The 27,059-nt window shown below is 47.2% G+C and overlaps 1 protein-coding gene across 1 annotated transcript; it reads right to left on the bottom strand.

Moving 5' to 3' along the window:
• Positions 1-6,588: 6,588 nt before the first annotated feature.
• LOC135237338 (ankyrin repeat and SAM domain-containing protein 1A-like) lies at positions 6,589-26,958 on the bottom strand. Its single transcript, XM_064304417.1, has 11 exons — positions 26,725-26,958; positions 18,847-18,945; positions 18,121-18,267; positions 17,346-17,453; positions 14,729-14,857; positions 13,154-13,230; positions 12,591-12,684; positions 11,971-12,108; positions 10,871-11,041; positions 10,370-10,459; positions 6,589-8,739 (listed from the first exon to the last, which is right to left on the bottom strand). Exons 1-11 carry the CDS (start codon positions 26,929-26,931, stop codon positions 8,614-8,616), a joined length of 1,386 nt encoding a protein of 461 aa, XP_064160487.1. The 5' UTR covers positions 26,932-26,958; the 3' UTR covers positions 6,589-8,613.
• Between the last annotated feature and the right edge of the window lie 101 nt (positions 26,959-27,059).

Consider the following 27,059-nt stretch of genomic DNA (forward strand, 5'->3'; position numbering starts at 1 on the left):
AGTTTTACAATTATGAAAAAAGAATAAAAAAGGCTTGAGGTTATTTACATGATTTTTTCTTTGTAGTGAGGTCAACCTGAGGTCATTATCTCAGTCTGTTGTTGATGTTATTCCTCCCACTATGAGAACAAGGAGACATTGGTACCATGATATGTTACAGTTTTTAATCTTCCCGCTCTCTATTCATAATATCTATTCCACAGATATGGCAGAAGTAAACACATACAAACAGTCATACATACATACATACTTACATACAATATACATATTCATAAGAGCAGAATCATTCAAGTATCAAAACACAGACCATTTAGGATGACGTCACAACCCATCTCAACACGATCATGATTCATATCGTTGATTAGTGCTGGGAACTACCCGCCCAAACTCACGAAAAGTGCAACAGCAGACCCAAGCCAGGCGAGGTGTGCGCGTGTGTGTTGATCTACTTAACCTCGAGTACCTCCGAAATGGCAGAATGAAATATGGAATAGCCATCGGTCTTTGGGGTGATCAGTTATTCTCACAGGTATGCTATATAGGCTACCTTACGTTTAGCTTTAATAAACAGCCCACTGATTGGGGTTCAAACACTCGCATGGCAATTTAGTAGCAGTCATGGTGTACATATCCTCACACGTCATTCAAATATGTACAGCAGGTGCAGTAGACATACGGTCCTGGGTGCAGGGGTGTATCACAAAATTCTGGGCCCTATACATAAGCATTCTCTGTAGGCCCCCTTCCTCTCTTGATCCATGTCTCTCACGTATCATTCCAGGCTTTTCGAGGGCCCTCCCCCCATTCGGGCCTTGGGTAGTCAGTCCCACTTTTACCCCCACTATGACGCCCCTGCCTGGGTGTTTTCTTTTTTTTTTTAAGATTGTAGTTTCATACGTCATGCTAGTCATTTTCAGTTAAAAACACTATGGAGATTCAGTTATTCATGATGTAGATGGCATCGTGTGCAAGTACAGAAGGGTAGACTCATACGCTGAGCAGCCTGGCTGGTGTCCAGGTAAGAGAGCCTCTTAAGCATGTGGGCAGCTCTTGCCCAGCACAGGGGGGCAAATCCACTGACCGTACTCCAGTTTAAAACCAATTATTTAGGTTTGGGTAGTTTTGAGGGTCTGTAGGACAAATGCTTTGACTTAACTAGGACTTAAAAATAAAAAAATGAAAAAGCATGTCACTGATGACCCGTGTTAACTTCCTCTGATTGGCTCAGGGAAAGAGCTCTTACAACTCCACACAGGAAGTCTCTGTTGTCAGCTCACTCAGTGTCCCAATCCTGTCCTGGTGTACAACAGGCCTCACTCTAAAAGGGCACAGTTTTACTTCCTGATTTTATTTTATTTACATTTTTTGAAAAATTATATTTGAGTAATTTTAAATCTGATGGATTTAATAAGAAACAATAAGGTCATGAGCATTATTTCCTTCACTCACGTCTCAGCTTGCATTTGGTCTTTGGCCAGCACTGCCAATGTGATAATTGTCCTTATTACTCGGTTAGCAAACGGTTTTCTCCAGTCATGGTTATGCCAGTACAGCTGATGTTAAAGCATGTCATTATATTCTATTTTGTCACTTCCTGTTTCCCTTGTCAGTTGTAACGGCTACATTCGTGCTTTCCGGAAGACAGGTCTGAGAGGCCATGTACGGAGATGTCTAGTCGTTAGGACAGAGCTTAAAAATAGCGGTGTGGGGATAACTATGCAAAAGAAAACCTACATTAACTATGGTGGAAATGTCAAGGGACTATAAATCATATAGAGGATTGCTGGAGAGAATTAGAAGAATTTCATGTATATATGCTCTAGGCACTAACACAATATGACAACATTAGCACTTCACTTCATGACAAGACGTAACAAAGGGAATCCATTAAGTGACTTAAATTACCACTAAGGAAAATGTCTCAGGACACTAAATATGTTTAAATATAGCTTTTAGAAATTGAAATTGATAACTGATTAGTTCAATTGTTTACCTCCACTATAAGAGTAAAGTCATGTCCATATATGGTTTTCTTTTTTTTCAAAGTCTGGAATAAATCGGAGTAAATTGACCATGACAGTTTTACATACCAGCATTACATATTTGCTCAGTTAAAAGCACATCATCCTAATCCAGGGCACATCATCTTTACTGTAATGGGACATTTGTAATACGATGAGACAACATCAGAAAGACTGAGTATAACTTAAATATATATAACAGAATGGAACTGTGAATAAGATCTGCCAATTTCAAAATATATATAAAAAAATCTGATATACAGCATAAATTAATTTTAAAAATTAAAGAAGAAAATAGTAGTCTCCAGAGTGTATAATCACATTTTTCTAGAGGAGTTTAGGACAGAAGAGCCAACATTTGCATAATATATAAAACTGAAAAATGCAAGGCAATGTTAAAAGGATGCACAGGATGGTTAAATGGTTTTTTCAGGATCAAATCATTTACAAAAAAAGATTAATTATTGCTAAAAATAAAAATAATTTGAATACGGAAGAAAAATTAAACACAAGAACCAGATTAAGGGCATTAACAACAGGAAAAGAGTATTGCTATAGGACAGTAAAATCTTGCATATACTGAACAACTAATCTGTTAAGATATTCACCAGGGAAAAGTTCACAGCTATGGCTACAGATACATTAGAGACCCAGTGTTTCATAAGAATACTTCAATAAAAGATAGAGAAGTACTAAAACATGATTCTTAAGGAATAAATAGGCATTTCCAAGTGAGTACGAGGGGATGTCATTTTAAAAACAAACAGTTTTATAGAATCTCTCAAAGCTAATCAAAGAGAACGGGAACAGGAAATTAGTTCTCAAAGTGCATTGAACTTGCCTTCAGGGCAGAATAAAATAAGGAATGATAAGGAAAATCAGGTGAGAGCAGAACGCTCCAAAAATTGCAGCTGGGACCTCTGCTCTCTTCCTTATTTACACAAATGACCCTAATAAATGTATTTGTCGAAAAATAGTTACATTTTCAGAAGAAATACAACTTTGATGGGTGGGGGGTATCAGATGCAATTTACAGGACATAAAATACCATCCATAATGTGACAGTTTCCTGTCAAGTAAGCATCAACAGAAAGTTATTCACATGGGCAATAGCAACAACTTAGAATTATGTTTATGAAGGTACTAAAATTGAATGCAAATCAAAATAAGCTTGAGTAATAGTTTTCTGTAACTAGGCACCATGCCAGAAGACAAAATCTTGAAAGGGAAAGGAAACAAACTGAAAGATTCAAAACATTACCACATTACCCAAAAAAAAAAAAAAAAAAAAAAAATTAACCAGATTGAGAACGCATTTCAAGTTGAGTTGTGGCGACAGAACAATGGGCATGTGTGAAGACAACAGGGTACTTTATGCAGGAAATGTCAGTAGGTAACTTTACACTGAGGTGCCATTTTATTTCTGTCAATTGCTTGACCACACCAGTGTGAAAGCACCGGTTTTCAATAGACTTCATATCCCTCATCTACAAGCGTTTCCTTAATTTTGGCAGTGACCTGTAGATTTATGTAGGTAAAATGATCAGTCTAGAAGGCTGTAGTAGAACACTCTTGCATTTGTTTCTAATAAATACTTCTTAAATAGAACCCATTGTGAAAATCAAACCCATGTGAAGATAATTGAAGCACTAAATGCAATGCTAGCTTTTTAAAGGTTGCGTAATCACATCACACTACCATCTTAACTTCGTTTGATAGTCTAAGCAACCCTTTTCCATCGATTACATACGGGAGTACATTAAGTGTTCGCCATAAGCTGCAACTGCCAAAATAAAGGAAACACTCATCATAGTATTGCTCTATATGAAGTTTGTGACATGATTGTTCTTGATTAAACTGCATAGCAGTAAACCGATGGGCAAGTCTGAATCGGTTTTGCTTTGAAGCTTTAACCAATGCATGGAAGGTTGAGGAACACGTGCTTTCAACCATAATTTCTGCTAGTCGAGTTCCTTCCCTCAGACTTCCATCACCCTAGCCACTGCTCCTCATGAGACTTCAGCCATCTTACTTACTGAAGCTCCTTCAAACCACCCCTCTTTCAAAGCAACTGACAACTCTCCAAGCCCTAACAGACAAAATAATAGACACAACAGCCTGCCCGGCATTTTTATGCACAAGCTATGCATGCTGGGATGTTAATTGGTTAATTGACTCAGGAAACACACCTGTGTGGAAGCACCTGCTTTCAATTTACTTTGTATCCCTTCATGTCCACTCAAAGTGTTCCCTTTATGTTTGCATTTACCTGCATAAAGCCTTCCCAGGAACAAAGCAGTAACTTTTGATGTTAGAGTAACTGCTGCATTTCAATGTTATTGCCCAAGCCTGTTCAGATAACTGCATTACAGTTCAGATAACAATGTGTGGAGCTGTCTCCAATCAGTGGGTATGAGGCTAAGTTCAGGGGTCAGAAAGTAGAAAGTCTTGCCATGTGTTTCTTCCACCCATGAACTCAGCCAGCTGATTTCACTAATTAGTTGTACTACTGAATAATTGCGCTCATTAGCAAATCCAAGTGATTTAAACAAAATACTGGGGAGGACTTTTGCTTTTTGGACCTGGATTTCCCACCTCTGAATGAAGACACAGGGATCTCAAACTCATATCCTGGAGGGCAGCTGTGTCTTTAGGTATTTGATGTGTTCCTGCACTTAAGTGCTTAATTTAAGTCACTGATTGGCTGAAGAGTCTGTACACCTTGTCTCCAAGGCTCTAAATTGGCCACAGATTGAAAGGAAATGACAAAAGCCAGCTGTGACTGTAGCCCTCCAGGACTGGAGTTTGAGACCCCTACATTCTGGTCTCTTTGTACAGCTGCACAGGTGTCACACGTGATTAAATCACTGGTGTCAAACTCGTGCCATGGAGGGCCGTGTGTATGCAGGTTTTCATTCCAACCAATTAATGCTGCCTTAATTGAGTCCAATTACTCATTCAGCCATATGCGTTTAACTGCATTGAAGCACAGAATATAAGAAAATTTTTATTTAGACAATGCGGGTCACCATAGACGTCGGGTCACCATTGTGCACAAACCTGCATCCCTAATTCAGCAAATAATTTAACTAATTATATAATCAAGATCTGAGGCTGGAATGAAAACCTGCATACACACGGCCCTCCATGGCACGAGTTTGACACCAGTGGATTAAATGGACAGTTCATGACCAATACTGAGAGAAATGCCCCGCTGCTGGAATAGACACATTTAACATGAAGAATTACACAGGGAAATAATAACCCAGCAGTTTTGTTGGGACGTATAATGTTGCTTGAATATTCATGTGCAATTTTTTTTGTCATCCATGATACTCCATAATACTCATCCTGACAGAAACACAGAAAAATGTGATTTCCTGGATGTGCTCCTCAGTTTGTGACTTGAGAGTCTTTCCCAAGATGAGCTTCACACAAAGAACATCTCCGTTCACTTTGCTCACTTAAGCCACCGCACCCATTCTCCAGCTCATGGATACTCGAATGCGAACCACAAATCCAAATCCAGCCGTGGTTTTAAGTTTTGCCCCAGGTAATTATACTGAACAATTAGTGCTATTGATTGGCCAGACACAGTCTTCACACCTGACTCACCGGTAAAGGGAGGGTGGAAAACCTGCAGTTCTTGGACCTCGAGGGCCGTGATTTGACTGACTGGGCTTTAGCTGATGTAACTACTTGGGCTGGATGCCACAGAGTGCCACACCTGTCCTGGGTGCTCTGACCGCATTCCCCACACTGACCCCTAGAGACTGGGAGGAGAAGGTGCATTCTGACTGGTCGAGCAGATAGTAAGGGAGCGTATTTCAAGCTGGATTGAATTACGATGGAAGTTGTGGAAAGCACACTTCATTAATCCAGCAACTTCCAGCCCCACTCCAAAACACACCAAGAGAAATGCCCTGCCTTTGTCACTCAAATGACACACACTGTCCCTCCCCTTGCGCTCACAGCTTGGTGTCTGGAAACTTGAACACAGGAGAGAGCTACACAGAGGGAGACACACACACTCACACACACACACACACACACACGCATTCACACACACGCACGCACGCACGCACGCACGCACACACACACATACACACATACATGCACACACACACGCGCATGCACGCACGCATGCACACACACGCACATACATGCACACACGCACGCACGCACGCACGCACGCACGCACGCACACACGCGCACACACACACATACACACACACACGCACACGCACGCATGCACACACACACACACACGCACGCACGCACGCACACACACACACATACATGCACACACACACGTGCATGCACGCACGCATGCACACACACGCACATACATGCACACATGCACGCACGCACGCACACACGCGCACACACACACGCACACACACAAACATCCAGAAACATCTGAATTAAACGACATGACAGACGCAATGCCACATCAAACCACAGTGAACAAATAAGACAGCATCTCACTTTACCCATTCTCAAAACATTTACCGTTAATGAAAAATACTGAAACTGTAAGGAAGAACATAGTTTCTGCTACATGATATAACAAAAATAAGTTCAGTTTATTCAAATGGTTTGAGGAAACTGATTGCCTTGAACCATTTGAGTAGGACAAGTATTCATTGGTCTTAAATTTTAAGTTAAACTCTTTTTTTTGAGCTTTGATTCCTTAGTTCAGTGACTACTGAAATCAATTAGTAAAACTGCATTTACATTTTTAAAAACACAGGAGAGGAGGAAGACACCACAGAAAAAAAATATGACACGTGAAATACATGAAATGGAATGGAAGAAGAAAATCAAAAGTCATCTAATGCCTTAAAAAAATCACACGAGTTAAGACACCATGCACCAGGTGGGCTACAAAAGTCCAAAAACACTACAGGCCATGTCGCAATTATTTCAATTCTGCAACTGAAATAGGATAAAACTGTAAAGTACTGCCTGCATGCCAAAGCACAATGACTACAACCTATGTCTGCCAACCAACTAAACCATTTACATCAACAAATACGATTAAAGACCACAACCTGGTGTAGTATCTAACAGTCAGAGAATCGGGAGGAAGTACAGTTAGCCTAACACACTGCAGTTTAACAGCCACTGGCCACAAACCTTCTAAGATCATTTAGAAACCAGGACCAGGAGAGAGAGATTAAACTGGATGTGCCCACATCTTACTGTCAACCTATAATCAAATCACAGTGTTTGGAAAAATAAGTCTGGAACTTTGAAGCCACTGGCTACGACTGTGTAATGGCACCGGATCAAGTAAGGTACGACGAGCAGTGTATCTAGGGCGAGGGGACTCCATTTTAGGTACTCCGATGCAATTGCATGCGACTCAGTCAAGATCAGAGAAGATAAGTGGGAGTCTATGCTGAAGGTTGGCTCTTCTTACTTGTGGAAAAGCAGGTTCACTCCACTGGACCATAGAGTTCCGAACTACAGATAGAGTGCTTTTGACCCGGTGGGAGCCAGTAGACATTCCACCGGAAGAGGATGGGACAAACATTTGCACTCCGATTCTGGAACAGTTTGCAAAAAAAAAAAAAAAAAAAAAAGACACAAAAATTTTTTTTCTTCAAAAACAGGGTGATTGTTCAGTTCCGTTGTGCCGAATGGCATTTTTTTGAAAATCCCAGCCTGGGCACTACAGGCAGTAAGTACCAAACGGCAAAGAGAGAGGGCGATAGAGAGAGAGAGAGAGCACTTCTTCAGAGAGGGCGACGCCTGGTAAGACAGGAAGTGTATCAGAATGGAAACATGATTGCATCATCACCAGGGACAGAAACGTGAGAAGAACGAGTGGAAAGAGAGGAAGACCGGATTGTCAAAAAAGAGGAGGGGTGTTATTTCCTCAGGAAGTGTGAGGAAATGGGGGTGGGGGGGGAGGGGGCGCAAGGAGGTTTGGGACACGTTGTCATCGTGTTTTGCGCGGGACAGGGGCATCTGATTAAAAGCTCAGGAATACTACAGCTTTGGCATCAACACATTAACGTTCAGACATGATAAGAACACAAAGAACACGAGTGACACAGTTGAGATGATGCGTAAAAAACAGACGTACTTATGTGCTGAATGCATGGAAGGTAAGTAAGTTTTAAATGTGCTACGTGGCCGACGAATTTTTCAAAAAAATGAATCAGACATCCGTGTCTACAAACAGGGACAAATCCTCCAAGGCAGTTTTTGGGCAGGTCTGAGAAACAGAAATTAATGGCACAAAGCCTATATAATAAAATAAAAATTTTTAGAACATCAGTTCACAGAGGGTTTTTAAACCTATGAAGTGAGGAATAACTGCCTGGACGTCGGAACTACTTTCAGCAAAGTGAAGTTAGCGCACAGGAGGGCAACACGCTCTGGCCATGACTGCAACGTCAGCAGTCATGAGGGTATGACATCACAGGGTCAGCTGGACGAGAGGGGAGGAGCTCCCTGTACAGAAGCACACGGAGGGCAGGAGAGGGGGATTGGGGCCAGTCCTGGAGGGGAGGCGGAGTCACAGTGAGAAGGCACAGAGCACAGGGAAAGTGGGGGGTGAGGGGGGGGGGCGTGGCCAACTTCAGAATATGGTTGTTTCATACTTGGTGGTGTTGATGGGGCGCTTGGTAGAGTCCCTCTGGTCCGACAGCCACGTGGCACTGCCCAGGGAATGTGTCTCTGCTTCAAGCTCCATAGGGTCCACCAGCTGGGGGAGGGGAGGTGGGGGGGGGGGGGGGCAAAGGCAAGGGATCAGACTCCAAACTTAGGAGATGAGAGCATCACTCACACCCCCCACTACCCATGATAAAAGCGTAGCCTATCGGCATGACAACGCTCTCTCCTTCAGATCATTAGACCTGACCAATTGCACACAGAGCTGGGTGAGGCGAATGCTCAGATCATTAGACCTGGCCAATAGCACACAGAGCTGGGTGAGGAGAATGCTCAGATCATTAGACCTGGCCAATAGCACACAGGGCAGGGTGAGGAGAATGCTCAGATCATTAGACCTGACCAACAGCACACAGAGCTGGGTGAGGAGAATGCTCAGATCATTAGACCTGAGCAATAGCACACAGAGCTGGGTGAGGAGAATGTTCAGATCATTAGACCTGAGCAATAGCACACAGAGCTGGGTGAGGAGAATGTTCAGATCATTAGACCTGAGCAATAGCACACAGAGCTGGGTGAGGAGAAGGTTCAGATCATTAGACCTGACCAATAGCACACAGAGCAGGAAGAGGAGAGTGCAGATGTCCTGGTGAACATGGTCACGTTCAGTTAGACGAGAAAGACAGATAGACAGACGGACAGACGAACAGACGGACAGACAGACAAGAGACCAGAACAAGAAAGCAAATGGAAGAAAGAAAGTAGTAGAAATCTGTCAGTAGTAGGTAAAGCTCAGACAGTGGCAAGGGGGACAGCCACATTAATCCAGTCTTTGCAGCTATGGTTGGCTTTCTCACTCATGTTGCTTTAGCGACCAAACCCCATCACAAACTCTGACTACCACACCAGACAGGCCAGCCCTGCTCTTTTACAACAATGCTACATGCTGCAAGATAGCAAAACACAAAGCAAGGTAAAAGGAAATGGGCTGAGACAAAGGAAGTGACATCATGGCATGAGGTATGATCTTTTCAGAGCCCTTAGGCCTTACAATATCTATACATGCTGAAAATGAAAGGACAGTGTGTGTGTGTGTATGTGTGCGTAATAAGAGAGGGAGACAGATCAGTTGGACACAAAAAGCAGGGTGAGATAAGACAAATAAATAAAGAGATGGATTTCACCATCCAGGAAAAGAAGAAGAGAGACAGAAGGATAAAGACAGAGAGACAGGCCAAAATGGAGAAACAAAAAAACAGGGAGAAGTGGAGAGTGAATGGGCAAAAAGAAAACATTTGGTCTGCATTGTTTCAGTATATGTTTCTGAGTGTTGTGCTGTGCTCGTTAATAAAATACAGTATCCACAGGAAACAGGAACACCCCTCAGTGATATTATACATAATATTTTTCCAGGGTTTTTACTTTGCAACCTGCTGATACTCATCTCACTGAGCACAACACCGCTGGCTCCGCTGAGCTGTTCAATATTGGACAGGCACACAAAACATAAAAGCCTCTCTGTATTCCAGAAGTAAAATTTTAAGTGCATGCTTGCAACGTTGCCCCAGTGCAATATGTCCTTATTTGGTGTTTTAATGGTTGAAAATGAGGATGAAATTAGCCGTCAGGAGGTATTTTGTGGATGTAATATTTTCTGAAATGGTTGAAAAAAGAAAGAAGGGATGGAGAGACGGGGGGAGGAAAAAGGAGAGAGAGAGCAGAACCTGGACTGTAGGACTGAGAGAGCGCAGCGGAAGGAAGGAGGGTCGGTGCGCCGAACACGCATGACAGCGGCTCTGCAGCACAGGTGCACTCTGGGATAGAGGAGGACCGAGAGAACACACACACACACAGACAGACAGACAGACACAGAGGGCCCGTTAGGAGAGGACGACAGGTGCGGTCGGGAAGGGCAGGCTAGGCTAGACTGGACTGTATGAGCGCTGTCAAAGAACCATGCTCTGCAGCAAAACAGATGGTCAACTGCGTCCTGCGCTTCATTAAAAATCCATGAATATTCATGAAGAGAGGCATGCCCAAGGACAGACCTTCCACTGCCTTCGGCCTTGCCCATTCATGAATATTCATAAGATCTGCTGCAGTAGTAGTTCAACTGTGTGTGCAGTAAAAATGCGGAATGTGCATTAGAAATGCGCTCAGCTACAAGATGGCCCTGACGTGTGCCACTGGGCATGCTCAGTCCAGGCTGGAGGTGATCTACTCACCGCTGACAACCGACGGGAGCTGGACATGGGTCGGCTTGACCGGGTCTCGATGACCTCCGACCCCGGGCCTGACGAAATCACTTGTTGCCTGGTCCTCTGGGCCTGGAGGGCCAGCTGATAGGCCACCTCGAATGCCTGTCCCAGAGTCAGGATGATCTCATAGGTCAGGTTCTGAAAAGGGGGAGGTGCCTGTGATTAATATGCACACACAGGGAGTTACCTGTTATCTGAAAGGATCTTCTGTGAGCCTTGCCGTTTGCATTGCTAGCGTTCTGTGTATGACACCACTCACCATGTCCAACGGGCTGAAGAGACGTTAGCATTGTTAGCGCTCTCTGTGTAACACCTCTCACCATGTGCAGTGTGCTAAAGACGTTAGCATTGGTGGCGCTCTGGGTGTAACACCTCTCACCATGTCCACCATGCTAAAAGACGTTAGCATTGCTAGCACACTGTGTAACGCCTCTCACCATGTCCACCGTGTTAAAAGACGTTAGCATTGCTAGTGCTAGTGCTCTCACCATGTCCACCATGCTAAAAGACATTAGCATTGCTAGCATTCTGTGTATAACGCCTCACCATATCCACCGTGATTGCTAGCGCTAGCGCTCTCACCATGTCCACCGTGCTAAAAGACATTAGCATTGCTACCGCTCTGTGTGACACCTCTCACCATGTCCACCATGTTAAAAGACGTTAGCATTGCTAGCGCTCTGTGACGCCTCTCACCATGTCCACCGCGCTAAAAGACGTTAACATTGCTAGCGCTAGTGTCTCACATGTCACCGTGCTGAAGCGTAGCATGTGCAGCATTCTGTGTATAACACCTCACCATATCCACCGTGATTGCTAGCGCTAGCGCTCTCACCATGTCCACCGTGTTAAAAGACGTTAGCATTGCTAGCGCTCTGTGTGACGCCTCTCACCATGTCCACCGTGTTAAAAGACGTTAGCATTGCCAGCGCTCTGTGTGACGCCTCTCACCATGTCCACCGTGTTAAAAGACGTTAGCATTGCTAGCGCTCTGTGTGACGCCTCTCACCATGCCCACCGTGCTAATAGATGTTAGCATTGCTAGCGCTCTGTGTGACGCCTCTCACCATGTCCACCGTGCTGAAGACGTGGCAGTAGTGGCGGTTGCTCTGCAGGTCCTTGGTGATGTAGGCGAAGGTGCAGAGGTCGTCCGGGTCCTGGGCCGCACAGGAAATGTTCCGGATCTCGTGCTCCGCGATCACGTTCTGCAGGAGGGGTGGGGGGGGGGGGGTCAGGGGTCAGGCATCGTCTGAGATTAAACGCATTAGACACCGTACCCCCACACTGCATCATACTGTCACTGGCCAGCACACACTGGAGGCTGAAAAATGACACTTCACTTTAATGTGGGGAAAGAAACATGTCTTGCGCGGCGGAAGGAATATTTATGAGATCATATTCCTGGCAGCTACACGATCTGCACCACATGAGGTCACTTCTACTCCCGGGATAAGGTGAAGTAACCTCATATTCGAAGTGGAAAATAACTGTATTTCAGCATTTTTCTTTAATTAATTCCCAAATTATTCAGTTGCTTGACTTGCCAGTTAAAGGAACCAATTACCTTAATGGATTTTCTCTGTGCTTTTTGAAAATCTAGGCAGTCCTGCTTTGCAGAATACTGTGGTATGTGAATACATGGCTGCACACAGAACACAGCGATAGACTTTGCTCCGATCACCCTTACCTTACCCCCTGCGTCGATGAACTTCACCCCTCTGTACGTGATGGAGAGGATGATGGTGGGCACCTTCCTCATCTGCTCTATTGACCTCTGACAGAAACATGGCGAGGAGATGGCATAACATGACATTAGAAGGATGTCCAGATCTTGACTGACACGTCCAGTCCACCAATCATAGTCCTCCTGCATGAGAACAGACTCACACCTCTAAAGCCCCTAAGGACTTAGTGACCCTTTTGAAAGATGGAGGGGGGGGGGTCTATACCTCAGGGTGCCACATAAAAACAGTCCCACAGAGTAAAATGTCCAGTGTTAACCCGTGACAGAGCACATATGAGTCCAATGGGATTAAGAGTAGGGCTACATGTACAGTGAGTTGATTTAACACTGAATATTTTTACTGTACATTTTGTTCTGAGTGGGAGAGAGAGAGAGAGAGAGAAAGAGAGAGAGGGAGACAGAGAGAGAGAGAGAGAGAGAGAAAGAGAGAGGGAGACAGAGAGAGAGAGAGAGAGAGAAAGAGAGAGGGAGACAGAGAGAGAGAGAGAGAGAGAGAGAGAGACTGACGTACCCTCATTTTGGCGCAGGCGTCTTGGGTGGAGTCTGTGCCTCTCAGGTCCTTAATGAGCATCGATCCCAGGTACTGTAAAAGCAGGTCGACAAGGACGGGCATCAAAAAACAAAAAAAAAAAAGAAGCCGTTTGGATGAACGACAACACGCTCCGTCGAACAGAAGCAATTTTCACGGGCGTCGTGTCTGCTGACGGGCTCGTGCGGTTTCTGTAAGACCCGACCACACAGCTAAAACTGCTGACGCGAAGCAAGGCGTGCGTTTACCGGGGCCAAGTGTTTTAAAATACCTTATCAGGGCCCTGACGCAGAGCCATTATACCGCAAACAACTTCGCTCGGTGCGGCTCGGAAACGCCCGACGCACACTTTAAATATTTTATCGATTCGTTTCGTGCCACGAGCATCTGCGTTCAGCAGATGGCTTTTGAAGACCAGCAATAACAAGCGGGATGCGGCATTAAGGGAAGAGAAATCAGCCACGGCAATCAGCGATCCATCCAGGACTCCGTTTTTTTTTTTTACGACGGCGCTGCAAACGGTAAATCTGCGAGCAGACTTTAAACTCTAACGGGCCGAACCTGATTCATCAGAACAGAGCGCTTGGGAGAGAGAGCGTGATTAGAGCCCATAGCGTTTCATAGCTTCTATAGCAGAGGCCCGGAGGGCCTGCAATCCACCAGATTTTCCCGCTCCATAAACAGGGCTAACAGCCTCAGAAAAGGAAGGTTGCAAACTGCCAACTGCTGCACTCACTGAAAGAAGCTGAGCTACAGCAAAGTTACCCTGAAGAGAAATGTAGCTTGTGAAACGACAATTACTCAAACAACCCGGTTCAAACTACTATTTTGTAAAAATCTTTCAAAGAAAGACATCATTAAGTTCCCCCAGACAAGAGGCACGTGAGCAATGCCTTCTTTTATCACACAGGGAGAACCACTATACAGCTCAATGGGGAGAACCAGCAATGATTGGCAGTTAAAAGGGAGAGTGAGAGAGAGGAGGTGGTATTTGGTCAAAGGGGTTTGGAAAAAAATATTTTAGGCCAACAGTAGTTGGTAGTTTCTACACCTGAATATGACTTTAAAAAAGTGATTAACTACTAAAATCACTGCACAAATTTGAATGTAGTTGAACTGCCAGCAAACTGCTGTAAAATGTAATTAAACTACTAGTGTCACTGCATGTAGTTAAACTGCTCCACAACACTGTGACTGTGCAGGACCAGGGCACATGAGGCCCACTCTGCATTAGCTGGGGTTGCCAGATGCCCAGCGTTGACCAGTTTTCATACTCTTTGTACAGGTCCAGTTTGTGGTCCCGACCCGACAATACAATGTCCTGTCTGAGTATTTGACTGGAAGAATTTAGTTAGCTTGCAATGAATTGGCGTCTCAACTACTCCCCCGGTCTGAGACCCGTTCCGATAGCTGCTACCCTTCCCCTCCGCCCCTGGCCCGCCATCGGTTCCTCCCGGTCTCATTTGCGAGACGAAATCCTAAATCTGGCGACCCTAGCAGCCGCAGCAGCAGCCCCGGGACACGGGGCCCGGGGCGGAAGGCGGAGCCTCACGCTAGCTTCGTAGCCGCAGGACTCGAAGATGAGCTTCTCGGGCTGGTGCTGCCAGGAGGGGGTGGGGCCGTAGGGCGCGGCGTGGCTGGGCGGCCGCAGCGTCAGCCGGGTCTCCCGCTGCCGGTCGTTCTGCCGCTCCTGAGAGGCACACGCGTGTGCGAAAACCGAAAAACACACGCGTTAGTAACAGCATTCTGACTCTCCTGAGAGGCACACGCGTGTGTCTAAAAGCCGTAAAGAAAAAACACACGGTGTAGTTAGAGTAGCAGCATTCTGGACACCCTGAAAAGAGTAGCTTATAGCAGAATTCTGTCGTCTGAGGAAGCTCGATAAGAAGAGTAGGCCTGTTAATAAGAGCGTCTAAGAAATCAAAGGTATTTATGAGCTTTAATATTTTTTATGATACGGAATTGTCTTTTGCCTCCAGCTATTAAAACCTACTGTAAGTTATAGATTTCTGACATCTGAAGCTACTTTGAAGGTCTTTGACGACATGTCCACAGGTAATTGTAAGTGCGCATCTAAAGGGTATCACCTAAACCTCTACGTGTTTTACAGACACACAGGGGGATAACACAGGCACACCCAGGCAGATTAACACACACAGTACAACAGTCAGACAGACACACAGGGGGATAACACAGGCACACCCAGGCAGAGTAACACACACAGTACAACAGACAGACAGACAAACAGGAGACAGACAGACAGCAAATGGACACAGACAGACAGACAGACAGCAGACAGACAGACAGGCCTCAGACACACAGGGAAACACAGCACACCAGCAGAGTAACAACCAGACACAGTAGACAGACAAACAGGGATAACACAGGACCAGGCAGATAACACAGTACACAGTCAGACAGGCAACAGGATAACACAGGCACACCCAGGCAGATTAACACACACAGTACAACAGACAGACAGACAAACAGCAGACAGACAGACAGACCTCAGACACACAGGGGATAACACAGGCACACCCAGGCAGAGTAACACACGCAGTACAACAGTCAGACAGACAAACAGCAGACAGACAGACAGACCTCAGACATAGACAACAAACAGTCAGGCAGACATACAGACACAGGTAGACAGACAAACAGACAGGCTGACATACAGCAGGCAGGCAGACAGAAAAACAGCAGACAAACAAGTAAAGCAGAGAAGACAGACATCATGACATACAGTAGCAGACGCCACCAGAGCGACTTAAACAACGTACATAGCACTACAGTACATTATACAGCTGGAAACGACAGACAATGCAGGAAGTACTTGCTAGGGTACCACGGCAGGGCCTACGGGAACGACCGCGACCTTCGGTACAGCCCAGTCTACCACTGTGCCAATCCATCCAACCCAAGACAGACAGACAACAGACATATAAATACAAATGGACAGCAGACAGACACAGACAAACAGACAGACAACAGACAGCAGACAGACCAGAACAGGCACCAGGTCAGACGGCAGACACAGACTGACAGACAGACAAACAGACAGCAGAGAGAAAGACAGACATGTAGACAGACGACAAACAGACAGACATGCAGACAGACAGACAGACATACAGACAGCACACAGTCAGACAGACAGACGGAAGTGGGGACTCACGTGAGATCGGGGGCGGGCACTGCGGGGCCGGCGAGCGGATGCCTCATACTCTTGGTCCATGTCACTGCATCTCCGAATCCGGAGGAGCAGGGGTCCATGGGCGTCAGGTAGAGTCCTGTGACTGTGGAGGACTCTGAGATGCCAGGTCTGGCTGACACAGAGAAGGGTATGGGCATTATGTGGTGGTGGTGTGTGTGTGTGTGTGTGTGTGTGTGTGCGTGTGAGTGTGAGTGAGAGTGTGTGTGTGTGTGTGCACGCATGTGAATGTGAGTGTGTGTGTGTGGGTGTGTGTCTCTTACTCTAATCTGAGACAGGCGGGTGTGTGTGTGTGTGTGTGTGTATGTGTGTGAGTGAGTGCGTGTAAGTGTGAGTGTGTGTGTATGTGTGTGTGTGAGTGCGTGTAAGTGTGAGTGTGTGTGTATGTGTGTGTGTGAGTGTGTGTCTGTGTGAGTTGAGTGTGTGTCTCTTATTAATCTGAGACGTGTGAGTGTGTGTGTGTGTGTGTGTTGTGTGTGTGTGGAGTGTGTGTTGTGTGTGTGTGAGTGTGTGTTGTGTGTGTGTGGGGTGTATGTGCTGTGTGAGTGTGTGTATGTGTGTGTGATTGTGTGGTGTGTGATGTGGTGTGTGTGTGAGTGTGTGTGTGTGTGTGTGTGTGTGTGTGCAGTGAGTGTGTGGTGTGTGTGTGTGTAGTGTGTGTGTGTGTGTGGTGAGTGTGCTGTTGATGTGTGTGTGATGTGTGTGTGTGTGTGGTGTGTGTGTGTGTGTGTGTGTGTGTGTGTGTGTGTGTGTGTGTGTGTGAGTGTGAGTGTGTGTGTGGTGTTGTGTGTGGTGTGAGTGTGTGTGTGTGTGTGTGTATGTGTGTGTGAGTGTGTGTGTGTGGTGTGTGTGAGTGGGTGTGTGTGTGTGTGTGTTGTGTGTGTGTGTGAGTGTGTGGGTGTGAGTATGTGTGTGTGAGTGTGAGTGTGTGTGTGTATGTGTGTGAGTGTGTGTCTCTTACTCTGATCTGAGACAGGCGGGGGGGTTTGGCGGGGGCTTCCTCATATGGTCGCTCCGCCAGAGAGGCGATGATCCTCTTCCTGTGTCCCAGGAGCCCGATCTTCAGCACCTGCAGCACAAACCGCACGTGTGCAGTAATATTACACACATACCTGTCCTCAAATCACCCAAACCGCACGTGTGCAGTAATATTACACACATACCTGTCCTCAAATCACCCAAACCGCACGTGTGCAGTAATATTACACACATACCTGTCCTCAAATCACCCAACCCGCACGTGTGCAGTAATATTACACACATACCTGTCCTCAAATCACCCAACTCCGCAGGTGTGCAGTAAATAACACATACCTGTCCTCAAATCACCCAACCGCACGTGTGCATAATATTAACACATACCTGTCCTCATCACCAAACCGCACGTGGCGTATATACACACATACCTGTCCTCAAATCACCCCCCCGCCACACACACACACCCCATACATGCATAATCATATACACACTCAAAACACCCACACACACACCCCACACACCCCACACACACTCACACTCACACTCACATACACACACTCACCACTCACACTCGCACACACACACACCTCACACATGCATAAACATACACACACACCCTCCACCCCACACACACACACAAACACACACCCCACACATGCATAAATATATACCCATTCAAACACACAGACACACAACCACACCCCACACACACACCCCACACACCCCACACACACACACACACACTACACTGCACTCACATTAACGATTTCCAGCTCCCACAGGTTCTTCACGCTGTCCAGGGTGCGGTAGCCGCTAGACAGGAAGTTGTGCAGGTACTCCTGCAGCCCGAGGCCGTCCAGCCAGGAGGATAGCGAGGTGCTGCCATCATAGCCCAGGGCCTTCACCTGCAGGGGGCGACAGAGAGTCAAACACAGGCCACAACACGATACCCACTCAGGCAGTGTTGCCAACTTCAACTCAATTTTTAGTAGTATAGCGCATTTTTTTTACAGAAAACTTCTGGACTTTTTCCAACACATCTGTTGATTTCTCACGCTCCATTCAAAGTGTTATTTTTTTTCTGAAAATAATTAAAAAGCAAATTCAGTGTCTTTTTACGAGGTCAGTTGCTTGCTAAAAATGTTCCCTTATAAATCTTTCATTCATGCTTCTGTGCACTTGGCTCACTGCAGGGCTTTTGTTTACACGTTAAATAGCACAATCGTTAACCAACATAATGAGTGCTGACGATGCACTTTTACGAGCCTATGCAGCACATCTTAAAGAGCACACAATCAGATATCAGGTACTAATCAAGCAACAAGAACACAAGCCTGTCTGCAATTGCACTTGTTAAAGAAGGCATTCATAAAACATGAGGCTGAAACTGTCCCTGGAAGTTACTGAGAGAGGAACAGCTTTGAGCCCCTGGCCTGGGAGGGGAGGGGGGGTTGGGGATTTTAGGAGGGGGGGGGGGCACTCACCTTGGGCAGGGCACGTGCTGCATGCAAGATCTTTTTTCTGTGTCCCGGGTCAGTGATCCCAATCTCACGAAGGTCTTGGTCCTCCATCACATCTCCGCCCTGCACACACACACACACACACCACGCACACACGCACGCCACACGCACCACACGCACACACACACACACACACACACACACACGCGCGCACACATACACACACACACACATTAAAATACATCGCAGTACTCCTCACGCAGTCTGTATTTGTATCAAATGGGAGGGGGGGTCAGATCAGTACAGGACAGAGGGGGAGGTCATTTCCCTAAAAACACACACCGCTCAGCCAAGAGCCTCCAGGCTGTCCTGTCACGGTGCCATGGCCCGGGGCCAGACAGCCACTCCCGGCAGGGCAGCCACTTACCCCCGGTGTGCTGCTCGCCCGCCGGCACCCGCACAGCCGCTAGCCTGGGTCAGACACACCCAGGACACCACCGCCATTTTACAAGCAATGGCAAAGGCACTCCCATTGTAAGTCAACTGATTAAAATGTTTTTTTTTTTTTTTTTTTACCACAGAGACACACAGAGTCACACAGAGTCATTCACAGCCTGTCTGTCTGTCTGTCTATCTGAGCTAAGGGGAGGGGGGCTTGTGGGGCATCAGACTGTGATAAACTAAAAGCACGTTAAAGCCCAGCCTGTGTGTGCGGCCAGGGGAGGGGGGGGCAGGGGGGTGATTATGCACCAGATCCACTGCGTCGCGTGACGAACGGGCTGCAGTTCATTCATCAACTTCATTACTCTCCATTCAGCGGGGATGCAGAACTGCTTCTCTCCACTACAGCCCAGCGGAGTAATCACGGCCTCAGCACCGGCCGCTGGAGCTCTGGGGAGGGGGGGGCGGGGGGCAGAGTGCCGGCCACACTTCTCAGAAGGTACACTGGAGCTCCGGGGGCAGGGCTAGTGGGGGGGGGGCTGAGGGAAGGAGGAAAGGGTGAGGGGGGGCTGAGGGAGGGAAGGAGGGAAGGGTGAGGGGGGGACTGAGGGAGGGAAGGGGGGGGGGGGACTGAGGGAGAGCTCCAGGGAAATCTTCCTAATGCACTCCATCGCACCGGCGCTTCATTTGCATGGACTCTCGTTTTTTTCCTCTGAACGTGCGTCAGATTAAATTAGAGAAGGGATGTGATCAGCGCAAAAGGGGGTGACAGATAAGACAGGACAGAAACCTGGTCTCCCCCTCCCGAGAGCCCAAGTCCCAAATCAATGGATCCTCAAGACTCATTACTCAGCCCGCTGCTGAAGAACATTAACTAGCTGCACACCAGAGCTGAGGGGGCAACAGAGGTCAATCCCAGTATAAATCTAATAAAACAATCTTATTAAGATGGGAAAATCCAATAACAAAATGCAGGAGATTGTTATAAGGCATTAATTTAAAAAAAAAGAAAGAAAAGAAATTATACATTAGCAGAATATTTTCAGTGTCAGAGATAGAAAACAGCCCGACCATGACCTAATGTAGACTAGAGCACCACTAGATCGCGGTCTGTTCATTTGGACAAGGATTACATGAGATCACATGACCAAAACGAGACCATGTGACCAGGGCAAGATTTCTGCATTGCAGTAAATGCACACTTATTTCTGGTGTTATTATTTAAAAAAACAGCAGCGTTTCTGGGTCCACAGGTCTAAGGACACACCGTCTCCAGGGATACTGCAGCTCACCACCGTCAGAAACGAACACGGTAACCATGTTTCTTTTGTTGTTATTACAATACTTTGTATTCCAGGCATTTAGTAGAACACTCTTACCTGGAGCACAAATGACGACTTACACATATTACATTTTTACGGCCGGATATTTATTAAAGCATTTGCTCACTAGCACAGTCCCCAGGCATTACTACTGAGTGTTAACAGTCTGTGTATTCCACTGATGCCCAGTCTCTGCTTTCATTCATTGTTTAGTAGGTGTAATTATTTGTTGATCATTTTTCTTTTGTCACATTTTCTGCTATGCCAAAAACACCATCTAAAGACATGCCAATGAATCATCTTTAAAATGAATTTTACTGCGAGAAAGAAAAAGACAGAGAGGAGAGCGAGAAAGAAAGAGAGAAAGAGAGAGAGAGGGAGAGAGAGGGCACACTTGGAAAGGCCTTGAGTTTAAGGGAAGACATTTATTGGTTGCAGTAACCGTTTCATAGCCCAGGAACAATCGCATAAGCGAGGCAAGCTGTTGCTCTCATATAAATCTGGGTTAGCGGAGCGTGTCCCGCGCTGCTCTGCTCTGCTCTGCTCTGACGCGCTGACAGAAACAGCGCGTGCGTATAATTCACAAAGTCACTAAACAACACGGCACGCAGCATCTGCATCCTGTCTAAAAGAGAGAGAGAGAGGCACGGGGAGTCCGCCAGCTCCTTCCTCGGCGTCAACAAGAGAAGAGGACGCACAGCCACAGCACCCAGACGCTACGGACGCCCCTCACGTGCGAAGGAGAGGACATCATTCATGTTAAATTTATGTCACAGGGGAAGTCAGCCGACGCTAAGGATGTGCCAAAGCCGCCAAGATGAGATGAATTATTGGCAGTGAGCGGGAGCAGGGCTGAAGGGCCAAGAGGATGAAACTCTAAATGGACTACATATCCCAGCAGCCCTAAACTTCCTTGGGTACAGGCTCTTTCATTTTTAGCAGACGCTCTTATCCTGAGCGACTTACACAACTTTTTTTTTTGTTTGTTTTTTTTTTTTTTACATAGCATTTACATTATATTGAATCGGACCTGTGATCTTTAGGTTACAAGACCACCTATCCACTGTACTACACTGCCACCCTAGTGTAAAGGTAAACATGCCCAGATAAGCAAAGGTAAAACATTTTCACTGGGTCGACACACCAAAAGTGTGACACGCAATCGTGGTGCGGGAGAATGGATGTTCATTTGAAAGGTCGCAGGATGTACGCAGTCTGTTGGGAAGCAGAGTCTCTCTCTCACCGAGACCAAACAGCCAGCGGATCGATTCTCGCCATACCGCTGTACTCCGATCCTGATCTCATCCCCTCTGTAACTCTCCCTGCCCCCCCCCCACCCCACCCACTCCGTCTGAATAAAGAGAATGATTTACAGACCGCTCCTTAAATACATTTTTAATAATCCATGAATCTTTAAGAATTCACAAGTTGCATACTGTCAAGAGAACCAATAAAAAAATGGTCAAAGCTCAAATATCCATCCATTCATTATCTATGCTGCTTATCCTGGGCAGGGTCGCGAGGGGTGCTGGAGCCTATCCCAGTGTGCATTGGGCGAGAGGCAGGAATACACCCTGGACGGGCCTGCCAATCTATCACAAGGCAAGAGCTCAAACATACAAAACAACTTTCCAAGCAATCGAGAGCAAACCGAGATGCAGGCACTCAGACTTCGCGTGTTACCAGGGCATTTTGAATCATTGCATTTACATGGCACTTCATCAAAACAGTTTGGGCAGATTAGGCAACGCAGGCAACCGCTCTGATGTCATACTGCCTAAGTCTAGCCGCACAAAGATGACCCCATTGGTCAGCACCAGCTGATCTCTAATAGGCCCACAATTAGACACAACTGGGAACATACCAAATCATCAGTTACCTGCAGAGCACACCGTGCCCACTAAACTAACAGTGTCCCGTTCATGAGATTGGTTACTAAGGCTGATCACGCAGACGGTTTGTAAATTAAACAAAACATCCGGAAAAACTTTCAGTACAAACCCAAACACACACATTTTTCAACACATACAAAGGACTGTCCCTCTCTACAGTGAAGGCTACTCCTCCACATATAACAAAGACTGCGTGCAGCATGGCAGTGTATAAGGAAGACAGCACAACAGCCGGAAGCTGTTTTGATTGGCCGTGTCAGAACTGGGAGGGGCTAGGCATTGTGACACGTTGTGCTGGGAAGTGTCATTACACACACAGTGCACCGAAACCCTATGATAATGACTGCGATGACAGCAGAGGTTCTCTTCTCCGATGAGTCCATCCGCCAGCAGCAGATGAAATTTAAATTTTTAATCCATCGGAGAGAAGAATCAGCGTGTCCATTACGCTAAAAATATCTCTTCCCCCCTCCCGTCATGCCATCGGGAGGCAAGGAACGCCAAACGAAACACGAGGGAATCTCCCAGCCTAGATCAAATCTCTCATTTGGATTGGCTGGGCCTTTGGTTGTATCATATGAGCAGTCCTAAGGTGCTATCGCTTCCAGATTTGAAGGTAATATTTCATAAGGAAAATCAGATCGAGAGTTCTGTTTTTCGCTATGCTCAGAGCCTCCATACGGAGATGGCCCTAGGGGTATTGGCGGCCGGGAAAAACAAGACTTTTATTGTGAAAGCGCTCCGATATAAATCACAGCCGCCGTCTAACAGCTGATTTGTGTGGCCCAGGGATGGTTTGTGGGCAAAAACGACTGAAGAAAGAGTTTATGCCAGCAGTCTGCAGTCAGAGTTTGCTGCATGCAGTAAAAGCGGGGTCCTTGAGCCACGGGCAGCCAAGGACAGCACCTGTAGCGCATCCGAACACACCGGTTTTTCTAGGTCATCAGAGAGGAAAGAGAAGAGCTGCCCCATTTATCCAGGTTTGTACCTGTCTAAAAAAAGCACCTGAAAACATGCGGCCCTGTGGGTCCGGGAGGAAAACTCTGAGACCCAGTTTCTACGCCGGAGGAACCTGCGGGGCAGCGCTGACCCTGAGGAATGCGCATCCTGTCCGTAAACCTGCGCTTCCTGTCTGCAAGCCTGGGCCTCCTGTCTGTAAGCCTGGGCCTCCTGTCTGTAACCCTGTGCTTCCTGCGGTCCTGAAGCCCGACCCTGCTTCCTGTATGTAACCCTTTTGACTTCCTCTGTATAACCCTGTCTTCCTGCAAACCTAATGCTGTCACTTTCCTGTAATGTTTAACCCTGTGCTTCCTGTCTGTGACTTTGCGCCTCCTGTCCATAACCCTGTGTCCTAAACCTCAAAGCCATTTCTATTTCCTGCATTCTGTCACCTGAGCGGAGTCAGCATCTTCCAGCGCGTTCCTTTCGCCGAGCTGCGGAGTCTGAAATTAGTCTGGAGCAGCGATACTCAAATGTGGCCCTCGAGGCCAGCAGTACTGCTGATTTTCATTCTTCCCCTCTAATCAGGACCGATTTAAATCTGGGACACCAGGTGATTTAAATCTCTGGCCAATCCGTGGCATAAATGATTAACTATTGAGTAGAAAAGAAACCCAGCAACAGCACTGCTCTCGAGGACCATATTTGAGAATTGCTGCAGAAGACATTGGGACCTCTCCCAGCATGCATCTCTCCACACCCTACCCCACCCCCCTGCCCCCCCCCCCCACAGACTTTTTTCCCCCACAGTCATAAGGATGTTCTTATGTTTCCACTTGAAAATGATCCAAACAGATACAAATGAAATCCAACACAATGACTTAAAAAAGAAGAAGAAAACTGTAGTGCACCCAGTTTGCTACTGTTGTGAGACAGTGCTAGTTGGCTATACTGAGGCTATATTTTCATATTTCCCCCCCCTCTCCCTTATGACAGGTCTACAACCTTGTAGCATGAACAGTATATATCTATTTTACATTCCGGTCACAAGTATGAACTACTCCTCTCCTCGTGACATGGACAACCTTCACACCTAGTGCTGAAACTGGCGCGTGCTTTCAGGTAATCTGACCTGAAGGTTGATTTACTTATCTACTGTCTACTACAGCCACGGCAGTCATGAACCTCTCACCCTGCACGAAAATTCAATCAGCAACTCTGGATGTTCAGACGTTGGGTAATGTAGCCCTGGGGGGCAGCCCAGTTTCAGAAGGGAAGACATCCTGCCACTAAGGTATGCTCTGAATGAAGATACGTGAAGTGGTGGCTGTGGGAGGGGGGGGGGGGGTACCTGCGTCACTGAGGGAATCAGGGCCTAATTACAGAGGATCGGAGACAGGGGGAGACGAGGGGGCGGGGCTGGAGGGGGGGGGGATGCGGGGGGAGCTGGGCCACCCTATCAGCTTTGGGGGGGGGGGGGTGGATCAAATCCCTCCCCAGACTTGAGCTGGGTCTTCGGTGGTATAACACGAGCAGTTACAGTGCTATCTCTTCAAGATTTGTTGCATACTGTTTCTTTTTTTAAGGAAAAACAGACTGTGAGTCATGTTTGTGTATGCCCAGTGCTCTCTGTACAGAGCTGGCCCCAGGCTTTCGGTGGCCCTAAACAGGAATTTTGTTATGGCCGCTAAGTGCTCCAACATAAATCACATCCACCACTCACTCGTTTGGCCCAGGGATAGCTGTAGCCTTAGACACCAGCACAGTGTTTCTGCCAGTGGCTGACTCTACCTCCATAGAATATATGACCAGCGGACGGGGTAGAGAAGAGGGGGGAAGAGGGGGGAGAGGGGGATTGGCAGACTTTAAGAGGTTCCTCTCGACTCCCCCTCACTCTGACAGCGATGAAGAGTGTGATGAAGAGGGAGGGTTGAGATGACGCACCATTGCGACGGGCTGGAAATGAGTCATATTTACGTTGCCGTCCTGCTTGTGGGCACTGCTTTTGCACGCGCAAGCAGGACGCACAACCTGCAAGCGCTTCGGCTAACTTCCAGCAACATAGGTGCACATACTGCCTGCATTCCAGAACAATCCATACGGCACAGCCTGCACGCACAGCCCCAGCGTTAGCGATTAATTAGCTAATTAATTAAAACACCTGGGGGCCGAAAACCAAGACTCGCCAAATCTCCGCCTCGCCAACTGTAACACAAAGAAACTCCCTTTTTTTTTTGTGCGTTTTTTCAATGCGTATGCAGTTGCGCCGTCGTTGGTCAATTTATTTCCACGCTGGAAACTGCAGAAACTTTCAACGCTATCGTTCCCCGCACGCTTTTTTAACAGCGGGGTCATTTGTCCACGGTCCCTTCAGCGCCGAGCTGCCATCCGTTCTCATTTCTGCCTTCTAGGCACCGTCGTTTTCACACTGCTGCAGTCATTAAGTCCCTCTGAGGCTGTTTGTTAAAAGGCAGGTAGCATACGGAGGAGAAGCACGAGCGGTTAATTTTACGGATTTTATTAAAAATGCGCATGGACCAGAACCACAAACAGCCGAGGGTCTGAGAATGCAGACAGGAGCTCGGGTCCAAATAACATCTTCACAGGGATGAACACCCTCACAGACTACAGACTACAGACAGGACAGACAGACAGACTGGGGTCCCCTCAGCACACAGCTGGATGCACTGTATTGCACTGGCAGCAATGATTGATTTCCGTTCACGCCAATAAGGCCATTTGAACTTGAGAGACAGAGAGAGAGAGAGAGATGGGGGAGAGAGAGAGGAAGAGAGAAAGAGAGAAAGAGAACAAGATGGGGGAGAGAGATAGTGTGCATGTGGAGAGGCAGTGGAAGATGGGACTATGAAAAAGAAAAAGTAGGGACACAGAGGAAGAGTGTGGGGGATAGAGGGATCATATGCGTGGGAGATAAAGAAAGGTAGAGAAAGAAAGAGAAACGAGAGGGTGAGAGAGAGAAAAAGAGGGGGGAGAGAAAGCGAGAGGGTGGGAGAGCAAGAGAAGGGGTAGAGAGAATCAGAAGGGGGAGAGAGAGAGAGGGTAGAGAGAGAGAGGGGGGAGAGAGGAGAGAGAGAGAGCATGAGAGAGAGCGAGAGAGGGTAAAGACAGAGAAGTTGAGACAGAGAGAGAGCGAGAGAGAGTGAGAGAGAGAGAGACAGTGAGAGTGAGAGAGAGAGAAGGTGAGACAGAGAGAGAGAGGGAGAGAGAGCATGAGAGAGAGACAGTGAGAGTGAGAGTGAGAGAGAGAGAGAGAGAGAGGAGAGAGACAGCGGCGGCGGGAGGCTCACCATGAAGCGCAGGTCGTCGAAGCCGTTGAGCAGCAGCCTGCTCTCGTACTGGGGCAGGCCCACGCCGTCCAGCCACTCGCCCACGGGCTGGTCCAGGACACGCCCACAGGCCCCGCCTGCAGAGAGGGGGAGGTGCTTGAGCAGGGAGAAGCCCTTCAGGCGGTAGCAGCGGCAGCCGGCCGCCGAGACGTGGCACTGCCACATCATCCTGGGCCAGCAGAGCCGGGCGCAGGGGCAGCAGGAGGAGCAGAGCGGGGGCGACAGCGTCCCGTCCGGGGGGGCCCGACGGCTCACTCTGCGAACTGCGGCTGATCCGGGATGGGGGGGGGGGGGGC

The sequence above is a fragment of the Anguilla rostrata genome, chromosome 13 (genome assembly GCF_018555375.3).
Source record: "Anguilla rostrata isolate EN2019 chromosome 13, ASM1855537v3, whole genome shotgun sequence".
NCBI classification, from domain to species: domain Eukaryota; kingdom Metazoa; phylum Chordata; class Actinopteri; order Anguilliformes; family Anguillidae; genus Anguilla; species Anguilla rostrata.